Below are 22,320 nucleotides of genomic sequence, written 5' to 3'. Positions count from 1 at the left end.
ATGATTAAGATTGTAGTGATTAAATAGGCTAACCTGATGAATAACATGTAGAAATTTAATATTCTATGTTCTATCATCTGTACTAATATTTCTATGAAGACTATTATAGAAGTAATGTCAAGCAGGGTGTGAGGACACACCTATAATCCCATTACTTGAGGCTGAGGCAGCAGGAAGATCACAAGTTTGAAGTCAGCCTCAACAACTTATCAAGACCCTCTTTCCAAATAAAAATTGAAAATACAGCTGAGAATTTAGCTCAGCAGAATGCCCTAAGTTCCACTCCCAATGCCACCAAAAAAAGGAACAAAATCAATAAAATATGAACACAAGAGGTCTATATTAAGAATCTGTGGACCTGGGTGTGGTGGCACACACTTGTAATCCTGGTACTTGGGAGGCTGAGACTGGAGGATCACAGGTTCTCAGTCAACCTCAGCTACCTAGTAAGGCCAAGGCCCTCTGCAACTTACTGAGTTCCTGGATTGATTGATTGATTGATTGATTGATTGATTGATTGATTGATTGATTGTACTGGGGATAGAACCCTTCTACCTCTGGGCTACACTCCCAGACCTATTTTATATTTTTATTTAGAAACAGTCTCTTAAGCCAGAGAGGCCGGCTTCGAACCTACAGGATCCTCCTGTCTCCGCCTCCCAAGCACAGGTGTTACAAGCATGTGCCACTATGCCCGGCTGAGATCCTGTTTTAAAATAAAGAATAAGCTGGGCATGGTGGCTCACGCTTGTAATCCCCGCATTTGGGAGGCTGAGACAGGAGGATCGCACATGTTTGAAGCCAACCTCAGCTACTTAGGCTTTCAGCAACCTAGTGAGACCCTGTTTCCAAATAAAAAAATATTTTAAAAAAAGGTCTGGGAGTATAACCCGGAGGTAGAAAGCATCTGGGTTCCACCCCTAGTACCACCAAAAAAAGTAAAATAAAGAATAAAAAATTGGGCTGTGAATGTAGCTCAGAGGTTCAATCCCTAGTTCAGGGAAAAAAAAAAGAGAGAGAATCTGTTGGTAATGACTTGTGTTCAAATAAAAACAAGAGGACTCTAAAACTGATTCTAGAGGTAAACTGATTGTTGCTAATATTAATGTATTAGGCTACTGGAGTTACAAATATAATCATTATTTTTATGATTTAGGCATTTTCTTTTCTTCTCTCAGCTTGTGAAACACTTACTGAGTGGGAATATCTGCCACCAGTTGGACCCCGGCCACCAAAAGGATTTGTGGGACTCAAAAATGCTGGTGCTACTTGTTATATGAATTCTGTAATCCAGCAGCTATACATGATTCCTTCCATCAGGAATGGTATTCTTGGAATTGAAGGCACAGGTAGTGATATAGATGATGTTCTGTTTGGAGATGAGAAGCAGGACAGTGAGGTAAATTTTAATCCTTTTTGTGTGTGTGTTTAAAGATTCTGATAAGATAGTATGTGTGTCTCTCAGAATATTATAGTTTCATAGGATTTTTTTTAATTACATTTGAAGATAATGTTAGACTCCCTGATCTACTATCTATTTTATATTATACTGCCTAGTATGTAATCGATTTAAGTTCCAATTGACAGTTTTTATCAGGTTTTTTGTTTGTCCCCAAGGAAGCACTATTAATCATGTTTTGGGTATTTGTAAGTGACAACTATTTTATTAATTAAAAGTTGTACTTTTGCCGGCGTGGTGGTATATGCTTGTAATCCCCATGCTTGGGAGGCTGAAACAGTAGGATCACACAGATTCAAACCCAGCCTCAGCTACTAAGTGAGGCTCTCAGCAACTTAGTTCCTGTTTCCAAATAAAATATAAAATAGGTCTGGTAGTATAGCTCAAATGTAGAAAGCCTCTGGGTTCCACCCCCTAAAAAAAAAACTATACTTTTATTTTGTGTGTGTATATACTGTGTGTGTGTGTGTGTGTGTGTGTGTGTGTGTGTGTGTGTGTGTGTGTGTGTATTTTTTTCTCCCTTGTAGCACTGGGGATTGAACCCACAGGAATCTACCTCTGAACTACATCCCTAGCTCTATTTTATTCTATATTTTGAAGCTGAGTCTCACTGAGTTGCTGAGGCTGGCTGTGAAGCTGTAGTCCACATGTTTCAGCCTCCCAAGTACTAGATTATAAGCATGCACCACCACACCCAGCTGTGTGTGTGTGTGTGTGTGTGTGTGTGTGTGTGTGTATGTATATGTGGGTCTGGGATGGAATCCAGGGGCATTCAGCCTCTGAGCTAAACCCCTTGCCCTATTTTTTATTCTCTATTTTGAAACAGGGTCTCACTAAGTTGCAGAGGGCCCACTAAGTAGCTGAGACTGTCCAGGAACCATGATCCTCCAGTCTCAGCCTCCCAAATGCTGGGATTACAAGCATTCACCACCACACCCGGCTCCAGCTTTATAATTTTTAATTATATTTTATTTTTTGTGGTACTGGGGATGGAACCTAGGAGATTTCTACTTCCGGACTATACTCCCAGAACTATTTTGTGTATTTTATTTGGAAACAGGGTCTCACTAACTTGCTGAGAGCCACACTAAGTAGCTGAGGCTGACTTCAAACCTATGCGATCCTCCTGTCTCAGTCTCCCAAGTACTGGGGATTACAGGTGTGTACCACCATGCCTTAAACTTTATCTTATTTTATTTTTTATTCCTTTTTTATTATCTCAATATCATAGTCTACTTATTCTTTGGAAGTTCAAATTCTGACTCTTGTAAGGAAAGAGACTTATTTTTTCAGTAACATAGTATGGTATGTTGACAGTACTAGTTAACAATAAAATCATTTAATACATAATACAGCAGAAGAAAAAGCTAATTTTGGACAGATCAGAGTATTGTATGCTATGTTACAGCTATTAAACATACAAATTATAAGCCAGGCATAGTGGCACATACTTGTAATCACAGTATTTGGGAGGCTAAGACAGGAGGACAGCCTCACCTACTACTTAGTGAGGCCCTTTGGAACTCAGTGAGGCCCTGTTTCAAAATAAAGACTAAAAAATAGGGCTGATGGTGTAGCTCAGAGGTAGAATGCACCTAGGTTCCATCCCCAGTACTGCAACAATAAATGAATATATATGTATTGAACTGAAAGATCCCCACAGAGGGGAGACACTCAATCAAGGCTTGGGATAAGCGACGCCAAGTACGCACAAGAGACTTATCCTTGATGCAAAAAGCAAAAGGTTTATTAAAGAGCCAGTTCACTGGGGCTGACTCGTATCTCACTTAAGAGCAGAGGAGTTCGGCCTCGAGCGACTGAAACTGAGGGTATTTATAGGGAAAAGATCACTAGTTAGGGGGGATTGGGCCACATTGCATGCGTTTACAGAAAATTACAGAATCATTTAAAAAGTACATTTTTTAGATAAGATACTAGGTGTAGTCAGCAGGTTCCTGGCACAGGGCGCACTGACCCGGTCAGTATAGATAAGATGCTAGGTAGGTTCCTGGAACAGGGTGGGCTTATTGCATATTTCTCATTCTTGAGCCTATACTTCTTAAGCTGCAGTAAAATATATTTTTCTTTTTAACTATTAGCTGGCTGCTAGGGGCTTACAATTTTTCTTTTAAAATGGAGCCTTTCATTCCCCACTCCTTTTAGGAAATAGTTCTAATCATAGAACTAAGTTTCTGAATCTACATACTTAAGGACTTCGGGTTTAACTTTTTGGTACTGCTGATGTAGCATTAAAATCTGAACGGCATTAACTCGTTCCTTCACAAAGGCAATGAATCTATTTATTATACAAGGTCCTATGGTAAGCAAAAGCAGTAATAATAAAAGTGTCCCCATAAGGGCAGATATTAATGTGGTCATCCAGGGAGATTTGTTGAACCATCCTTCAAACCATCCCAATGAAGCCTCTCTGGTGTGTTTACGCTCTTCTAGCCATTTTCTAAGCTTAGCCATAGAGTCTTTTATAGCTCCAGAGTGGTCTACATAGAAACAACATTCCTCTTTTAGGGGAGCACAAAGCCCTCCTTCTTTTAAAAACAGCAAATCCAATCCTCTTCTGTTCTGTAACACTACCTCTGATAAAGATGTAAGGGATTCTTCTAACTGGCTGATTGAATTTTCTAAAGCCTTTAAGTCTGTTTCCATAGCGATTTGCAGATGGTTTAAACCCTGGTGCCTGGTAATCAATGCTGCAGTTCCTGTCCCGACCCCTGATGCTACTCCTAATCCCAACATCACTGCTAAGGTGAGGGATACAGGCTCTCTTTTAAATCTAGTTGGTTTAAAATCATAAGCTTCTATAACAGTCTCATCAGGATGGTAGTAAACAGGAGGAACCAACCTAATCATGATACAAACATCTCTGGATTGATTAATAACCGCAGTAGAGACACAGGGAGTGAGGCCGGTACTGCAGGCCCACCAACCATTATTATTGGGTAGTAGACATTGATGTTTTCGGGATTTGGGAACTGTTATAGAAATATCAAGTGAGCTACAAAGATGTTGATGGGTTGGAGGCACTTTCCCTATGCACGTTCCAATTCCAGATATTACAGTAAGAGTAAATTTACTATAAGATCCCCAGGGGCAAAGTTCCAGTTTGTTAGTAACTAAAAAAGTTCCATTTATGTCAGTTTCTTCATAATAAGGAGGACTGGCAGCCAAACAGAGCCAACATGAAGCGGTGGCATTGGGATTAGTAGCATTTAAAGCTTGAAATGCCCCCTGGATTAAGCTAAAAAAATCTATCTTCTGTGGTTGGGGGCTGGCTGAGGAGTCGGCGGCCACTTTCCTCTTTTTGTAAAGAGGAAAGTTCTATGGTAGTATTAACAAATATCGGCCTAGGGGTAATCTCTACTAAAGGTGGAGCAGGGGTAATCGGAGGAAGGGTAGTAGGAGAAGAGGTAGTAGGAGGAGGGGTAATGGGAAGAAGGTGTGGAGTGGAAGGGAGCCTAGGAGGAGCTGGTTTTGATAAGATTATATTTTCTACTCTAAGCCTTATTAGGAATGTAAGTCCTTTATCTGGTCGCCCAGGTAGATGGAACTGGAGGCCCCACATGCGTCCCCTTAGCCAGGATTCATGATGTTTTTGTTCCACAGGGGTGAATGTAATATTAAGGGGATCGTTCCCTTTGTTTCTTCGGGTAACAGTGATTAGCTCTTTTGTAGAGGTTGGGCTCCAAGAGATAGTACCCATAGTTTTGCACCCCCAATTTTTATAGAAAAAGTGTTCTATTCCCCCACAGTTATGGACCTCAGATCGAGTTCTACCGTCCTGGGGGCAAACATAAAAAGGAGTCTGTCATAATTTTCTCTGGGCAGGAGCGTCTTTACATCCTGGCTTATCAGCTATGTACTGGCTTCCAAATGAAGGGAATGTCTCATTATTGGGTGATTTTCCTGGGGAGCCTCTTCCAATGTTGGGATGTCCCAGGCAGGTGATCCCGCTACCAAGTCGCAAATTTCAGGATATAAGGAGGGCCACCAAGTACCCGGGGGCGCATTCTGAGAGATAGCCCAGACTACATCTCCTGTTTGGGATAACACTTGCCAAGTTAATTTCTTAGGGGAATGGGGATTTAGATCTGTCCAGGCGACAAAGGCGCAACTTAAGAGGATTATCAGTCTTTTCCAGTTTCCAGGTGTCATCTGACTGCTGAGTTGAAGCTCTCTTCACGTGTGAAGCGTGGACCCAGGCTGGGATGCCCTCAACCTTGACTGCAGTTGGGCTGGTCAGGAGGACGGTGTAGGGTCCCTTCCACCGGGGTTCTAAATTGCCAGACCGATGCCGCCAAACCAAGACCAAGTCTCCTACTTGGTACTGGTGAGGAATAGCCATTGTCCCTGGCTTGTAGAACCCTTCGAGGTATTTCCAGGCTTTGTTTCTGACCAACTCAAGAGCTTTTAATCGCACTAATAAAGATTGAGAAAGAGAAGCATCAGGGTCAATAACTCCTCCTGCCCTGGTCAATGGGGGAGGCCCCCCATACAGGATTTCAAAAGGTGTAAGATTGAGTTCCCGGGAGTGTTCCGTACTCGGAACAGGGTGAAAGGTAGGAGAGCTGTCCAGTCTTTCTCGCCGGTCTCTAAGGCTAATTTACTTAAGGTCTCTTTTAGAGTTCTATTCATCCTGTCTACCTGTCCTGAACTCTGGGGTCTGTATGCACAATATAATTTCCAATTAATCCCCAGCTGGGTGGCCAATCCCTGACTTACCTGGGCAACAAAAGCTGGGCCGATATCTGACCCAATTACCTTTGGAATTACGAATCTCGGAAAGATTTCTTCCCGTATCTTCTTGGCTACAACATTGGCAGTTTCATTTTTAGTTAGGTATGCTTCTCCCCATCCTGAAAAAGTGTCTATGAAAACTAAGAGATATTTATTTTTATACTTTGCAGGTTTTACCTCAGTAAAGTCAATTTCCCAGTACGCACCTGGGCAGTCTCCTCTGAGCCATTTTCCTTGGTCTCCAACATAGTGCCCAGCATTTGTCAGGGCACAGGCTTTACATTTTTGAGAGGTTTCTTGTGCTAATTCAGACAGATTCATAATGTAATAGATTGTCTAACAATCTCCTTAAGCTTTTTTGTTCCCAGATGCATAAGGTGATGTAAATTAGATACATACTGTTGTCCTTCCCTTAGGGGCAGTATTGATTTACCATCCATAGTTTTTGACTACCCCATGAGGGGAATACCTGGTTATTAACTTTAATTTTTTCATCAGTTGGTAATCCTCAGGAGTATATTTGAAGCTAATGTCCTTAATTGTTTCTGGTTGTCTTGTTGTGAGGATCATGGCCACTTGAGCTGTCTGCTTGGCCATTAAATCTGCCATTTGATTGCCTTTAGATATATCATCCTGGCCTTTTTGATGTCCTGGACAGTGTATTATGGCCAGTTTTTTTGGCAGATGTATGGCCTCAAGGAGGCTTAAGATTTCTTTTTTGTTTTTAATGTCCCTTCCTGCTGAAGTGAGTAGCCCCCGTTGTTTATAGATAGCCCCATGGATATGTGCAGTAGCAAAAGCATACCTGCTGTCTGTGTAGAGGTTGATAGATTTTCCTTCAGCTTGTCGCAAGGCCTGGATCAACGCAATTAATTCCGCCTTCTGGGCAGACATTCCTTCTGGCAGACTGCTAGCCCAGATGACTTGTTTTCCATCCACTACCACTGCCCCGGCCTTTTGTTTACCCTCTACCACGAAGCTGCTACCATCCGTGTACCAGTTTGGTCTTCCTGGCCAAGGCTGATCAGTGAGATCCTTGCGGGTTCCCATTTCTTCGGCCAGAATATCAACACAGCTATGAACTGGCAGGGAATCATCTGCCTCTGGTAGCAAAGTGGCAGGATTGAGAATAGTCGGGGGGGCAAAAGTCACTCAATCAGTTAATAACAAGCTCTGATAGTGAGTCATCCATGCATTTGTCATCCAACGATCGGGGGATTGTCTTATAATGCTTTCTAGTGCATGGGGGGCTACTACAAAGGTATGATGTCCCAGAGTCAATTTATCTGCATCTTTAACAAGGAGTGCTACGGCCACAATGGCTTTTAGGCAGGAAGGCCATCCCCTGGCTACCTGGTCTAGTTGTTTTGACAGGTAGGCAACTGGTCTTTTCCATGGACCCAGGGCTTGGGTTAGCACCCCTCTTGCAATTCCTTTCTTCTCGTCTACGTAGAGAGTGAAAGGCTTATTTAAGTCTGGCAGGGCTAATGCTGGCGCCATCAGCAAGGCTTTTTTTATTTCATCAAAGGCCTGTTGATGATCTGGGGTCCAGAAGAATGATACCCCCTCTTTAGTGAGTGGATATAAAGGGGCTGCTAGTGTTGCAAAGCCTGGTATCCATAGTCTGCAAAATCCTGCTGTGCCCAGGAACTCTCTAACCTGCTTGGGAGTAGTTGGGGTAGGAATCTGAAGCACAGTTCTTTTTCTGGCTTCTGTAAGCCATCGTGTTCCTGCCTTGAGGGTGTAGCCAAGATAGGTGACCTCAGTCTTACATATTTGGGCCTTTTTGGCTGATGCTCGGTACCCCAACTTACCCAATTCCGTCAATAGGGCCTCTGTTCCCTTCAAGCAAGTGTGTTCATCTCCTGCAGCCAGAAGTAAATCATCTACATATTGAAGCAAAGTAAGTTGAGGGTTTTCTGACCTGAAAGGTGCCAAGTCTCGGTGCAAGGCCTCATCAAATATCATCGGTGAGTTTTTGAATCCTTGAGGCAGCCTTGTCCAAGTTAATTGTCCAGTTTGTCCAGTATCAAGATCTCTCCACTCAAAGGCGAATATCAGCTGGCTGGAGGGGTGGAGTTCCAGACAGAAAAATGCATTCTTGAGATTGAGGACAGTCATCCAAATTCTGTCAGGAGGTAGTGAACTAAGCAGGTTATAAGGATTAGGAACTGTTGGGTGTATATCCTGCACCCTCTTATTTACTTCTCTAAGATCCTGTACTGGCTGATAGTCATTGGTTCCTGGCTTCCTAACGGGTAGCAAAGGAGTATTCCATGGGGACTGGCAGGGTACCAAGATGCCCAGTTGGAGTAGTCTTTGAATATGGGGCCTGATGCCTTCCCTTGCCTGGGGTATTGCCTGACCCCAATAGGCTTAGCGTTTGCCTTTAACTCTATGATGAGCGGGGGCACTTGTAGAGCTTTTCGTATACCCCCAGTCTCTGCCCAGACTTCAAGAAAATTTTTTATCCATCTGTTTTCTAAACTAATAGTATCCTGAGAGGGGGCCTCATTAAGTCTGTATTCTTCTTCTAATTTTAGAGCCAGAATCATGGAAGTAGGAGGTTGCCAATTAACTGTTGCCCCTTCTGGAGTGAAACTGATTTGAGCTTTAAGTTTTGTTAACAAGTCCCTTCCCAGGAGGGGCATGGGGCATTCAGGAATTACTAGAAAAGAATGAGTGACTTGTCCCCGCCCTAAATCCACTTTCCTGTTGGTAGTCCATGAATGAAGTTTTTGACCAGTGGCACCCATCACAACAGTTTTCTTATTTTTCATTTTACCTAAAGGTTGCTTGAGTACTGAGAATTCAGCTCCAGTGTCTACAAGAAAGTCCATAGGGGTCCCCTCCACCATTAGGGTTACCCTAGGCTCGGAGAGGATCCGAGCCCCGTCCTCCCTATTTGTCTTTTTCCAAAATAAGAACCTTTGGGCCAGTCTTTGCTCTCCTTCGTGGACAATCTCGGGCCCAGTGGCCTTTTTCTTTACAATAAGCACATTGATCTTTTCCCAAGGGGGAACGGCCAGTTTCCCCAACTTTTTGGGATCTTCCTGGCCCATTGTTGCCCAGGTTCCTCTTCTGCCTAGGTCCTTCACCTCTTTTCTGATTTTCTCCTATTACAGTGGCTAGAATTCTAGTTAAGTTTCTTTCCTGTCTCCGGTCTCACTTATTTTCCCTTTGTTCTATTTTCTTTTTTTCCCTTTCTTTTCTTCCTCTGTCTCCCTCTTATGATACACTTTCTCAGCCTCTGTAACCATCTCCTGGAGGGACAAGGTCTGGAGCCCCTCAAGTCTCTAACTTTCTCTTAATATCTGGAGCTGCCTGTCCTATGAAAGCCATGGCAATTGCAGCCTGATGGCCCTGGGACATAGGGTCAAAAGGAGTATAACGCCGATAAGCTTCCATAAGCCGTTCTAAAAACACAGAGGGGGGTTCTGTTGGTCCCTGAAGGACTTCTCTTACCTTAGCCAAATTAGTGGGGCGCCTAGCAGCCCCTTTGAAACCCACCACTAGAGTCCGGCAGTAGACCTCCAGCCGTCCCCTACCTCCTGGATCATTGTAGTCCCAATCAGGGCAAGTTAGAGGAAACCCAACATTGATTTCATTCTGCAGTTGGGTAGGCTGTCCGTTAATCCCAGGCACATTTTTTCGTGCTTCTAGGAGAATTCTTTCTCTTTCCTCAGTAGTAAAAAGAACCTGTAACAATTGCTGACAATCATCCCAAGTGGGTTGGTGGGAGAACATGAGAGACTCCACCAATCCAGTAAGAGCAGAGGGATTTTCTGAAAAGGAAGCATGATTAGTTTTCCAATTATAGAGATCTGCTGAAGAAAAAGGCCAATATTGGAGGGGTTGCAACTGATCAGGGTTATTGGGTGGGAGGCCATAGGCGCGCAAAGGCATGGTAACAGTCGAATCTGCTTCCTCAGGGCTTCGTGCCCGCCGACTCCTGGTCCCAGCAGCTGGTCCTACAGCAGCAACTGCTGCTCCACCAGCGGCAGTCAGTAGAGCTGCAGGAATGGGATAAGGGGGGGTGGGGAGTGGTTAGGCCACTCAGGTGGCTCCTCTATTTCTGGATAGATCTTTGGTGGAGCCGATGGCTGGAGTGGACCTGTTGGTTTAATTTTAGGTTTTCGATTTGCATCCCGGAGGGTTAAGACCTGGGAATTTATTTGATTTCTTTGTGTCCAAGGTTTAAGCCATATTGGGGAATTCCGGGCCAGGCTCTCCCAGACCAAAATATATGCAATCTGATCTGGATGGGAGCCGGGACCCTTCTGGAAGACAATATCTTTAACACATGATATAATAGATTAAGAGTGCCCTCCAGTGGCCAACCAACAAAAGTTGGCCATTCGGACGAACAAAATGTTCTCCAGGATCCCTTTTTGACTTCCAAAGACAAATTGCGAGCTTGAGTCTTAATTTCAGACCAATGTTTAAGAGTCAGACTTAAGCGGGTGCTAATAGTATGCCCCATTGCCAATAATAAACACATGAAAACAAGAAAGAAAACAAACAAATCCACATACACATCAACCTTTTAACATTAAAGCTTTATAACTAAAACCCTTTACTATTTTCAGCCATGTTGGATGGGGGAGTTATGAGTCTAGGGAGATGGTAGTGGACTCCAGTCGGTCTGGAACGAAGGGGGGTGGTACAAGCCCCCACCCAGTCTCCTTACCGTTGGAAGTTCCCCAAATCCTTATGTGTTACAGGTGGTAGGAGGGCCACCCGAGCAGCTAGTAGCGAGGTTCCCCTTTTCTTGCCGGCCACTTCCCCTGATCCTTAAGGGTTACAGGTGGATGGAAACCCACCCAAGCAGCTGGCAAGAAGTCCTTATACCTTAACTGGAGTCCGGGGTGGAGTTTCTAGTGTTTTGGGTCAGAGTGTGTGCTGTATTAAGGAGGGGACTTCATCCTCATGCCGTTTGCCTCCTACAAGGTCTCAGGTAAACCTGCCCTCTCTAACAGAGGTAGGCTAGTTTGGAGTGCTGGGCAACCACCCCTTATTTGCACTCCCCTGGCGGACTGTTAATTTAATTTTAACAGATGTCGTTGCTCAACCCCACCCAAGATCGGCTGTTTTCCTAAGTTAACAAAAATAAACTGTAATCTAATCTACTAAATTTAAGCTATTTACACAACAGATATCCAGCAAACTATTAATTACCCCTATTAAAAAGAATTATTTACAACCCAGCTGGTACATGCATCCTGATAAGAAACACAAAAAATAACACTCTAACGAACTAGACAAAGAGACACAACTGGCCCTCAAACAAACTCTGAATGAAGCCTCATCTCTTACCAAGAGACTCCCAAAACCAAAGAAACAAAATTAGCACACGAAGTGGAGCCTGTCCTCTCTCTGAGAGACTCCTAAGACCAGACACAATTGGCCACCTCTGGCAAGCAGCTCTTCCAAAACCTAGCACTCGAATCCACAATCGCTCGGCACTTAGATGGGATGTTTCTGAGCGTCCTCAGAGGTCCCCCAGACTTCCCGGGACGTCTCCCAGGGTGGCAGTCAGTTATCACGGACACATCTGTCGTAACCCTCCTTCCGAATGGGGCTCAGACCCACAATCGATAGGACAAGGAGGTCTGCACCAGCAGGCACCACTGGCGCAGACGACTGCAAATACCAGAAACCAAAACCAAAGCCAGCAACAGGAGACAAACAAGACAAACAGAGACAAACAGGTAAAAGTCTTACCTCCAAGGGGTGTCTCGCGGAAATTGGGTGGTCACTGTTCCCGGCCAATGCACCAAATGAAAGACCCCCGCAGAGGGGAGACCCTCAATCAAGCCTTGGGATAAGCGACGCCAAGTACGCACGAGAGACTTATCCTTGATGCAAAAAGCAAAAGGTTTATCAAAGAGCCAGTGCACTGGGGCCGACTCGTTTCTCACTTAAGAGCAGAAGAGTTCGGCCTCGAGCGACTGAAACAGGGTATTTATAGGGAAAAGACCACTAGTTAGGGGGGATTGGGCCACATTGCATGCGTTTACAGAAAATTACAGAATCATTTAAAAAGTACATTTTTTAGATAAGATACTAGGTGTAGTCAGCAGGTTCCCGGCACAGGGTGCGCTGACCCGGTCAGTATAGATAAGATGCTAGGTAGATTCCTGGAACAGGGTGGGCTTATTGCATATTTCTCATTCTTGAGCCTATACTTCTTAAGCTACAGTAAATATATATATATATATATATATATATATATATATATATATTTTTTTTTAACTATTAGCTGGCTGCTAGGGGCTTACCATTTTTCTTTTAAAATGGAGCCTTTCAGAACCTCCAGTACTCCACACAAAAAAAAGAAAAATGTTATAGAAGTCTTAAATATAAGGCATTTTAATACCTAAGCTATTTGTCTTTTATCTTTCTTTACATTTTTGCACATTTGTTAATGGGAGCTAAATAATTGTTCTTCCCTCATTTCTTTATTTCTTGTCTTTAGTGGTCAAAAACAGTTTGACTCTCAAGTAATGAATAATTCATCAGCTAGAGAGTTTCTGAAACATAGCACTGCTGCATTCTTTCTTATGAGATTTAATCATATGTCCAAGCATTAGAGTTTCATACTAATACCTGGCAAAGAACCACATTGTTGGAATTTCAGACCTTAGTTCCATAGCCCATGATACTGATACTGTGTTGAGTTAAATATATTTAAAAATGGCTAATTATACTAACAAGAACTCAATGAGGCAAAGTACAACAGAATTTCAAATTAGGCATTCCCTCCTTTAGTTTCACATTAGACAACCTGTGCTTTTATTTTCTGTTCTTTATATTATTTGTATCCCATTGTAATGTGTTCTTTTTTTATTTACTATTTTGTGTTCCCAGACTGATTTAAAGGGAAGTATTTATTTCTGTTATTATAAATTTACAAAAAGCAGCCGGGCGTGGTGGCACATGCTTGTAATCCCTGCACTTAGGAGGCTGAGACAGGAGGATTGCATGGGTTCGAAGCCAGCCTCAGCTACTTAGTGAGGCTCTTAGCAACTTAGTGAAACCCTGTTTCCAAATAAAATATAAAATAGGTCTGGGAGTATAGCCCAGAGGTAGAAAGCCACTCCTAGTATCACAAAAAAAAAAAAAAAAATTTTACAAAAAGCAATATGTAAAGAAAAAAAATCAAACATCTATTAAAAAAAACTTTTACTCTGAAGCTAAAATGAGATTTTGGCCTTTAGAAGTTCTCTTCTCTCCTACAGCTTCTCTTAATAGCTATATTGTGTAAATAATTCTAATGCCATATAATTTATTTCATAAACTATGAAGAATGTATTATCCTGACAAGAAGATACTGAATCCAGGAAAGACTAATTTGAGCTGGGCACGGTGGCGTATGCTTGTAATCCCAGCATTTGGGAGGACAATGAACCCGAGATCCTCAGCAACTTAGACCCTGTTTCAAAAACATAGGGCAGGGTATGTAGCTTGGAAGTCTAAATAATAATAATAATAATAATTATTATTATTATTATTATTATTATTATTATTATTATTATTATTTGAGTTTCTACTGAAACTCAAAGTGTATTCATTTGTCCCCATCCCAGAAAAGAGTGAGTGAGTGAGTTGGGATTGACCCAGGGGCATTCTGTGTTGGAGCTAAAAGCCCAACTCTATTTTATTTTACTCTTTTGAAACACTCTCTCACTAAATTGCTGCGAGCCTTGCCATATTGCCTTGAACCTGCAATATTATTCTTTTACCTTTCCATGTACTGGGATTACAAATGTGTCCCACTGCACAAGGCACCCAATCCAGGCTTTTTGTGTGTTGTGGGGAGCACTTGGGACAGAACTCAGGAGCATTCTATCTCCAAGCTGAACTCCCAACCCTATTTTTTTTAAACATTATTTTATGTTTAAATAGGGCATCACTAAGTGAGGATAGCCTCATTAAGTTGCTGAGCCTGGCCATAAACCTGCAATCCTCTTGTCTCAGCCTTCCTAGTACTGAGCTTAGAAGCATGCACCACCATTCCTACCCCAATCCAGGCTTTGGCTAGACTTTATTATACTATGAATGTTCAGTAGTTCGTTTTGTTTTGCTTTGAGGTACTGGTGGTGGAACCCAGGGGCTTCTCTACCTCATGGCTATAGTCCCAACCCTATTTTATATTTTATTTGGAAACAGTCTCACTAAGTTGCTGAGAGCCTAAGTTAGCTGAGGCTGGCTTTGAACTTGTGCAATCCTCCTGTATCAGCCTCCTAAGCGCAGAGATTACGAATTTGTGCCACCACACCCAGCATTCAGTAGTAGTATTTTGCTCTGTTTTTTTGTTTGTTTTTTGTTTTTTCTTTCTTTCTTTCTTGTGGTACTGGGGTTTGAATTTAGGGTATTTTATCTCCTAACTGCACCTAACACAGCCCTGTTTTTGTTTTGAAACAGTATCTCACTAGCTCTCTTGAGAGTGTCACTAAATTGCTGAAGCTGGTCTCTAGCCTGCAGTTCTCCTGTCTCATCTTTCAGATACTGGGATTAGCCATGCACTACCACACCATACACTTGCTTTTTTTATTCAGAGGCCTTCAACCTCCAGGCTATACCCTCAACTTAATTTTATTTTTTATTTTGAGGCAGTGTCTCATTAAGTTGCTATGAGCCTCACTATGTTGCTGATTTGGCTTTTAAACTATGATCCTCTGCTCTCAGTCTCCTAAGTACTCAGATTACAGGCATGCACTACCTTGTTCGGCTTACTCTTCTCTTAGTAGTTTATCTATAGAATCTTTTATGACTGTCCATCTATTGAGTAACATTAATATTCTAAATTAAAAGTTAAGTGCTTTAGAAATAAATAATGCAAGTGTTTTATTTAGTATTTGTTCACAATTTGTTTTTTATACTTTAAAAGTTAGATTATTTCACCAATTATGTTATTTTTTCCTCTAGAATAATGTTGATCCCCGAGATGATGTATTTGGATATTCTCATCAATTTGAAGACAAACCACCAATAAGTAAGACAGAAGATAGAAAAGAGTACAATATTGGTGTCTTAAGACACCTACAAATCATCTTTGGTCATTTAGCTGCTTCTCGACTACAATACTATGTGCCCAGAGGATTTTGGAAACAATTCAGGTAAATTATGGGTGGATAATCATTAAGTTTTAATAAAATCTCAGTGTATCAAGTTTAAACTTCTAAAATATATATTAGGATCTATATTCAGGATTTAAATAATGGTAGTACTCTATTTGTCTTTTGTCAGCTATTTCATTATTTTGTCTCAGTAGGAAGATATAAAAATTTTCCAAAGAAAGGCAGTATTATTTATTTTCTTAAAATAGAACTAGTTTTGCCAGGCATGGTGGCACAGGCTTGTAATCCCTGCGCTTGGGAGGCGGAGACAGGAGGATCGTGTAAGTTCCAAGCCAGCCTCGCTGGCTTAAGAGACCCTGTTTCCAAATTTTAAAAATATAAAAATAGGTCTAGGAGTGTAGCCCAGAGGTAGAAGGGTTTCCAGGAACCCCAGTACCACCAAAAAAAAAAAAAAAAAAGAGCTAGTTTTTTATTTTGAAAAACTTTAAAAAAGTAAAATACTAAAAGTTATCTACTTGATTTCATAATTCTAAACTGCAGTAAATGTCAAATATATTTTTATATAAATTTTTGTTTTGTGTCTGAGATGTTGTTTGGTTGGTTTGGTTGTGTGGTAGTGGGGAAGGAACCCAGGGACTTTGTACTTCCTGCTACACTCCCAGACTGTGGAGGCGGGAGGGGGGTTCTGGGGTTCCTGGAAATGTTTCTACTTCGGGCTACACTCCCAGACCCATTTTTATATTTTTATTTGGAAACAGGGTCTCTTAAACCAGAGAGCCTGGCTTCAAACCTGCATGATCCTCCTGTCTCTGCCTTCCAAGCGTAGGGATTACAAGCATGGGCCACCACGCTGGGCTTTGAGAGGTTTATTTTTTATTTTTTTTGTGTGTGTATGGTGGTACTGGGGTTCCTGGAAGCCCTTCTACCTTCAGGCTATACTCACAGACCCATTTTACACTTTTTTATTTTTTGGAAACAGGGTCTCCTAAGCCAGTGCAGCTGGCTTCGAACCTGTGCAATCCTCCTGTCTCTGCCTCCCACGCATGGAGATTACAAGCGTGCGCCACCACGCTTGGCTATATCTGAGGTTTTTTATAATAATAATAATAATAATTTTTTTAACAGTCTTTGTTTTCCAGATTACATTCCTATAGTGTTTGGCAGTATTTTGTGTATTCATATCTTTCAGGCTGTGTGATCTGGTACAACTACTTAACTCTGTTCTTTTAACAAAACAGACTCATTATAACAAAAATGAATGGATATGACTTTTAATAATTCCTTGGTGATCACTGAAATTTGATGTTATTTAATTTTCATGTATTGTGAAATATTATCTTAATTTGTTTTTCAGTCACTTCAAGATATGTAAAACCATTCTAATGTCACAATTGTTTTGGTAGTAGGCCCCCATAGGATGTAGATTGCTAATTAATGATCAAGAGGCTTGATCATATTTGTGTATGATTTTATTCCCCTTTTTAATTCTATTTTTGTTTAAGGCTACCTAATAGGTGGTGATCTTACTTCCACTGTAAGATAGAAAATGTCTTTTTTTTTTTTTCCACGCAAAGAAGTCATTATAGACCAAATCTACTGTCATCATTTAGCTTGTAACTTTTTTTTTTTTTTTTGTAGTGGTACTGGGGTTCCTGGAAGCCCTTCTACCTCAGGGCTACACTCCCAGAACTATTTTATATTTTTATTTGGAAACAGGGTCTCTTAAGCCAGTATGGCTGGCTTCAAACCTGCTCGATCCTCCTGTCTCCACCTCCCAAACACAGGGATTACAAACGTGCACCACCAGGTCCGGCCCAGCTTATAACATTTTGATATTATACTTTATCAATTAGATAGAGGAGTTTCTATAAGTAAGCTTGCCCTCAGTAATTAATTACTCTAGCATACAGGTCTATAATAAAACTCAGGTAAATGCTATGTTCTTTTTCCTCATATTTTACTTTTTTTTTTTTTTTTTTTGCAGGTCTGGGGATGGAATCCAGAGGGCATTCAACCTCCAAGCTATACCCCCTGCCCAATTTTTTTTTATTCTTTATTTTGAAACAGGGTCTCACTGAGTTGCAGAGGGCCTCACTAAGTAGCTGAGGCTGTCCACGAACTGTGATCCTCCTGTCTCAGCCTCCAAAATGCTGGGATTACAAGTGAGTGCCACCATGCCTGGCTACATATTTTTAAAGTAATTCTTTTTTAATTTGTTTTTCTGTTGTACTGGGGATGGAGCCCAGGAGCATTCTACCTTTGTCTTGTTTGAAGTGCAAAAAATAGCACTAATAAGTTGAAAATGCATAATTAATTCCTAAAATTAATATGTAGCATTGAATGCTTGTAATCCCAGCATTCATGGAGGATCACAGTTCAGCTACTTAGGCTCCTTGCAAGTTAGTGATACCCTGTTTCAAAAAGAAAGAAGAAAAAATAAAGGCTGGGGTGTCACTCACAGGTAGAATGCTTCTGGATTCCATCCCCAGTACCACAAAAAAAAAAAAGTTATCAGACATGCATGGTGGCACTTGGTTTTAATCCCCGCATTTGAGAGGCTGAGGGGGAGGATCACGGTTCTGGAACAGTCTAAGTTAACTACTTAGTGAGGCCCTTTGCAACTCAGTGAGACCCTGTTTCAAAATAAAGAATAAAAAATTGGGCAGGCAGTGTACCTCGGAGGTCAAATGCCTCTGGGTTCTATCCCCAGACCCGTAAGTAAGTAAATAGAATTTAAAATTTTAAAAATAGGGCTAGAGTAAGTAAGTAAGTAAGTAAATAGAATTTTTAAAAAATAGGGCTAGTTAGGTAAGTAAGTAAGTAAGTAAATAGAATTAAAAAAAAAAAAATCGGGCTAGGGTATAGCTCAGAGATAGAATGCCCCTAAGTTCAATCCCCAGTACCACACACACAAAAAAAATTACTATTCAGATGATTCCAAAGTATAGTAGAAAATATGGATTTAAGTACTATAGCCATTTTCTCTAACAAAGATGGCAACAAGGAGATGGGGTAACAAGGAATAGTTTTAAGAGAAAGTATTTGACAAATAGTACGTCTAGAAAATATGAAGAATTTTCAGAGTTAAGTATTAAATACTAACAATCTAGCTTTTTATGGTGATATACTCCTGTAATCCCAGCTGCTCAGGAGGCTGAGGCTAGGAGGATCACAATTTTGAGGCCAACTTGGGCAATTAAGTGAGATTTTAGAATCAAATTGTAGAAAGGGCTAGGGGTGTAGCTCAGTGGTAGAGTGATTAATATTGTGTGTGAGATCCTAAGTTCAGTCTGCAATACTGCAAATAAAAATGTATTAAGAAAATTAGTTGGGCATGGTGCAATACTGCTTGTATTCTCAGTACTTGGCTAAGACAGGAAGATCATAGGTTAGCAGCCAGCCTCAGCACTTAGCAAGCCCCTCTGCAATTTAGGGAGAACCTGTTTCAAAATTAAAATAGGGGCTGGGGTGTAGCTCAGAGGTAGAATACCCCTGGGTTCAGTCCTCAGTACTGAAAAGAAAGGAAAAAGAAAAATAATTGGTTCTCTATAGTGTAAAGACAGGTTAGTAGCCTGATCCATGGTGTAAAAAATAACCTTCAGATCTGTCAGAGGAAAAAAGTTTTCTTTAGATCAAAACAACTAATAAACAGATATTGCCAACAAACAGGTTTTTTAACCCAGTGGCATTCTACCTCTGAACTACACCCCTAGCTCTTAATTTTTTTGTGTGTGTGGTGATAAAAATTGAAACCAGAGGCATTCTATCTCTGACATAAAACCCTTTTTCATTGTTATTTTTTATTTTGAAGCAAGGCCTTAAGTAGCTGAGAGCCTTGGTAAATTGCTGAGGCCGGGCTTTGCACCTTCAGTCCTCTTGTCTCAAGCTCCCAAGTAATGAGATTAAGAGATGAAGTGTGCACCACATCCATCCTTTTTTTTTTTTTTTTTTTTTTTAACCCACGGACATTCTTCCTTTGAGCTATACTCCTAGCCCTACTTTATTATTTATTTTTATTTATTTATTCATTCACTTGCTTATTGCAGTACTAGGGATTGAACCCAGGATGTTCTGCCTAATTTTTTTTTCTTTCTTTTTTTTTTTCTTCTTGGTGGTACTGGGGATAGAACCCAGGGGTATCCCACCTCCAAACTATACCCAGACCTATTTTTTTTTAAAATAGGGTCTCACTAAGTTGTGGGAGGCCTTAAGAATTTGCTGGGACTAGCCTTGAAACTGTGATCCTCTTATCTTAGCCTCCCAAGTACTGGAATTACAAGCTTGCACCACCACACCCTGCTGGAACAGGTCATTTAACAATGGAAAAGACAATTTATCTCTCTTTGCCTGAGAGACACATCATTCATTCATTCATAAGGAAGTATTTTCTACCTTTATAAGAAATTTAAGCCAGACTTGGTGGCACACACTTGTAATCCCAGCGTTCTTGAGGCTGAGACCAGAGGATCGATCACCTTTTGGCAACAGCCACAGCTACTTGGTGAAGCCCTCCACAACTTAGTGAGACCCTATGGATTTTTTGGAGGCAGGGTTGTCCTGGTTTGTTTTTGTGTATTGTATGTGGTACTGGGAGTGGAACTCAGGGGCTTTTCTACCTCCAGGCAGATCTGTTTTATACTTAATTTTGAAACAACGTCTCACTAAGTTGCTGAGAGCCTCACTAAGTAGCTGAGGCTGGGTTCAAACCTGTGCAATCCTCCTGTCTCAGCCTCCCAAGCACTGGGATTACAAGGGTGCACCACCACGCCCGGCTTGACTCTGTTTGAAAAATAAAGAATAAAAAAATAAGGCAGGAGTTGTAGCTTGGAGGTCGAATGCCCCTGGGTTCCATCCCCAGACCTGCCCAAAAAAAATTTAATAAATTTTATATTAGGGATGTGTTTACCTCTAAAGGTTAGCAATTAAAAAACATATGAGTGCCGGGCGTGGTGGCGCACGCTTGTAATCCCCGCGCTTGGGAGGCAGAAACAGGAGGATGGCGCAGGTTCGAAGCCAGCCCCGCGCGCTGGCTTAGGAGACCCGGTTTCCAAATAAAAATGTAAAAATAGGTCTGGGAGTGTAGCCCGGAGGTACAAGGGCTTCCAGGAACCCCATTACCACCAAAAAAAAAAAAAAAAACCATGAGTGGACACAGTATACTTTGTCCATGTGTTACCTAAGGTACAACCTTAAAGTAGACTAAATACTTTACATGGGACTCTAGACACCATAAATTTCTACTCATATTAATGACACCCAAATGCCTTATTAACATTCTTTTCTTTCATCAGTTGCATAGCATTTTTTCCCTTATTTTCACATTGTACTATTGAACTATGTTGACTCAGATTCCACTAAAATAGCCTACCTATTTTGTAAAAAATTCTTATACATTTTTATTTGCTGCGTGTGTATGCGTGTGTGTGTGTGTGTGTGTGTGTGTGTGTGTGTGTGTGTGTGTGTGTGTGTGTTACCAGGGATGAAACCCAGGGGCATGCTACCACTGAGTGACACCCCCAGCCCTATTTTAGTTTTATTTTGAAACAGGGTCTCACTGAGTTGCAAAGGACCTTACTAAGTAGTAGCTGAGGCTGTGCACACACTGCAGTCCTCCTGTCTCAGCTTCCCAAATGCTGGGATTACAAGTATGCACCACCACGCCCGGCTACAGTCATCTTTTTAAAATGCCATATTTGGCTAGGCAAGGTGGAGCATGCTTGTAATCCCCTCGCTTGAGAGGCTGAGACAGGAGAATCACTCAAGTTCGAAGCCAGCCTCAGCTACTAAGTGAGGCTCTTTAGCAGTGAGGCTCTTTAGCAACTTAGTGAAAACCTGTTTCCAAATAAAGTATAAAATAGATCTGAGAATATAGCCCGGAGGTAGAAAAGCCCCTGAGTTCCACACCCCAGTATCACTACACACACACACACACACACACACACACACACACACACACACTTGCCGTTTTTGTTATCATATTTAATCTCTTTCCCAAAAGGGAAAAAAACAGTTTTTTTAAAAAGAGAAAAACTAATTCTGCATGATTTCCTGTAAATGACATTTAAAAAAAAAAAAAGCTATTCTAGACTGTTAGAAACCAGGAATTAATGGTAGAATTTATTTATTTATTTATTTATTTATTTATTTATTTATTTATTTATTTATTTTGGTGGTACTTGGGTTCCTGGAAGCCCTTCTACCTCCGGGCTACACTCCCAGACCTATTTTTTATATTTTTTTATTGGGAAACAGGGTCTCTGAAGCCAGCGAGGCTGGCTCTGAACCAACGCGATCCTCCTATCTCTGCCTCCCAAGCGCGGGGATTACAAGCATGCGCCACCACGCCCAGTGATTTCATTTTCATTTAACTACAAAATGCTAGCACTGGAAATTTTGAAGGGTAATGATGGATAGTTTAGTATCTTGATTGTTTTGGTGGTTCCACAACCTCCAGCCATTGTACAAATCACATCACATCCTGTATCCCAAAAGAGTAATTTTTATTCTATGGTTGGTTGCTTGGTTGCTTGGTTGGTTGGTTGGTTGGTTTTTGCGGTACTGGAGATTGAACCCAGGGTATTCTACCTCTGAGCTTCACCCCCAGCCCTATTTATTTAATTTTATTGTGTGTGTGTGTATCTGTCTGTCTGTCCGTCTGGGTTCTGGGGGTGGGGTGGTTAGGAGATAACATTCACCTGGAAAAATCACTTTAGATAGGAACAGTGTGGTATAGTTTTTTCACTATATCATTCCAATTTTTTTTTTTTTAAACTTGGGATGGAACCCAGGGGCATTTGACCTCCAATCTAAATCCTCTGCCCTGTTTTTTATTCTTTATTTTGAAACACTCTCACTAAGTTGCAGAGGGCTTCACTAAGTAGCTGAGGCTGTCCACTAACCAAATGCTGGGATTACTAGCATGCACCAACACGCCCAGCTGTATAATTCCAAATTTAAATAAGATTAAATATGAGAATAACTTTTTTTTCGGTACTGGGGATGGAACCCAGGGGCATTCTACCTCTA

General features: G+C 41.4%; 2 protein-coding genes across 3 annotated transcripts in view; both read left to right on the top strand.

Annotated features, from left to right (window-relative positions):
• The window catches only part of LOC308279535 (F-box-like/WD repeat-containing protein TBL1XR1), a gene marked incomplete at both ends in the record, with an annotated part of 935,328 nt that overhangs the window by 368,565 nt on the left and 544,443 nt on the right, over positions 1–22,320 (top strand).
• LOC308279543 (ubiquitin carboxyl-terminal hydrolase 9X-like) overlaps positions 1–22,320 on the top strand; it is a gene marked incomplete at both ends in the record, with an annotated part of 146,498 nt that overhangs the window by 93,548 nt on the left and 30,630 nt on the right. For both annotated transcript variants that reach the window (XM_080719669.1, XM_080719670.1), the window contains 2 exons: positions 1,179–1,399; positions 15,143–15,333. In XM_080719669.1, coding sequence (XP_080575795.1) covers positions 1,179–1,399; positions 15,143–15,333 — 412 coding nt within the window. The remainder of the gene's footprint in view (positions 1–1,178; positions 1,400–15,142; positions 15,334–22,320) is intronic.

Source organism: Muscardinus avellanarius (assembly GCF_963383645.1).
Source record: "Muscardinus avellanarius genome assembly, chromosome: Y".
Lineage (NCBI taxonomy): Eukaryota > Metazoa > Chordata > Mammalia > Rodentia > Gliridae > Muscardinus > Muscardinus avellanarius.
The sequence above is the reverse complement of the archived record's forward strand: the minus strand, read 5'-3'. Positions and strand labels throughout refer to the sequence as shown.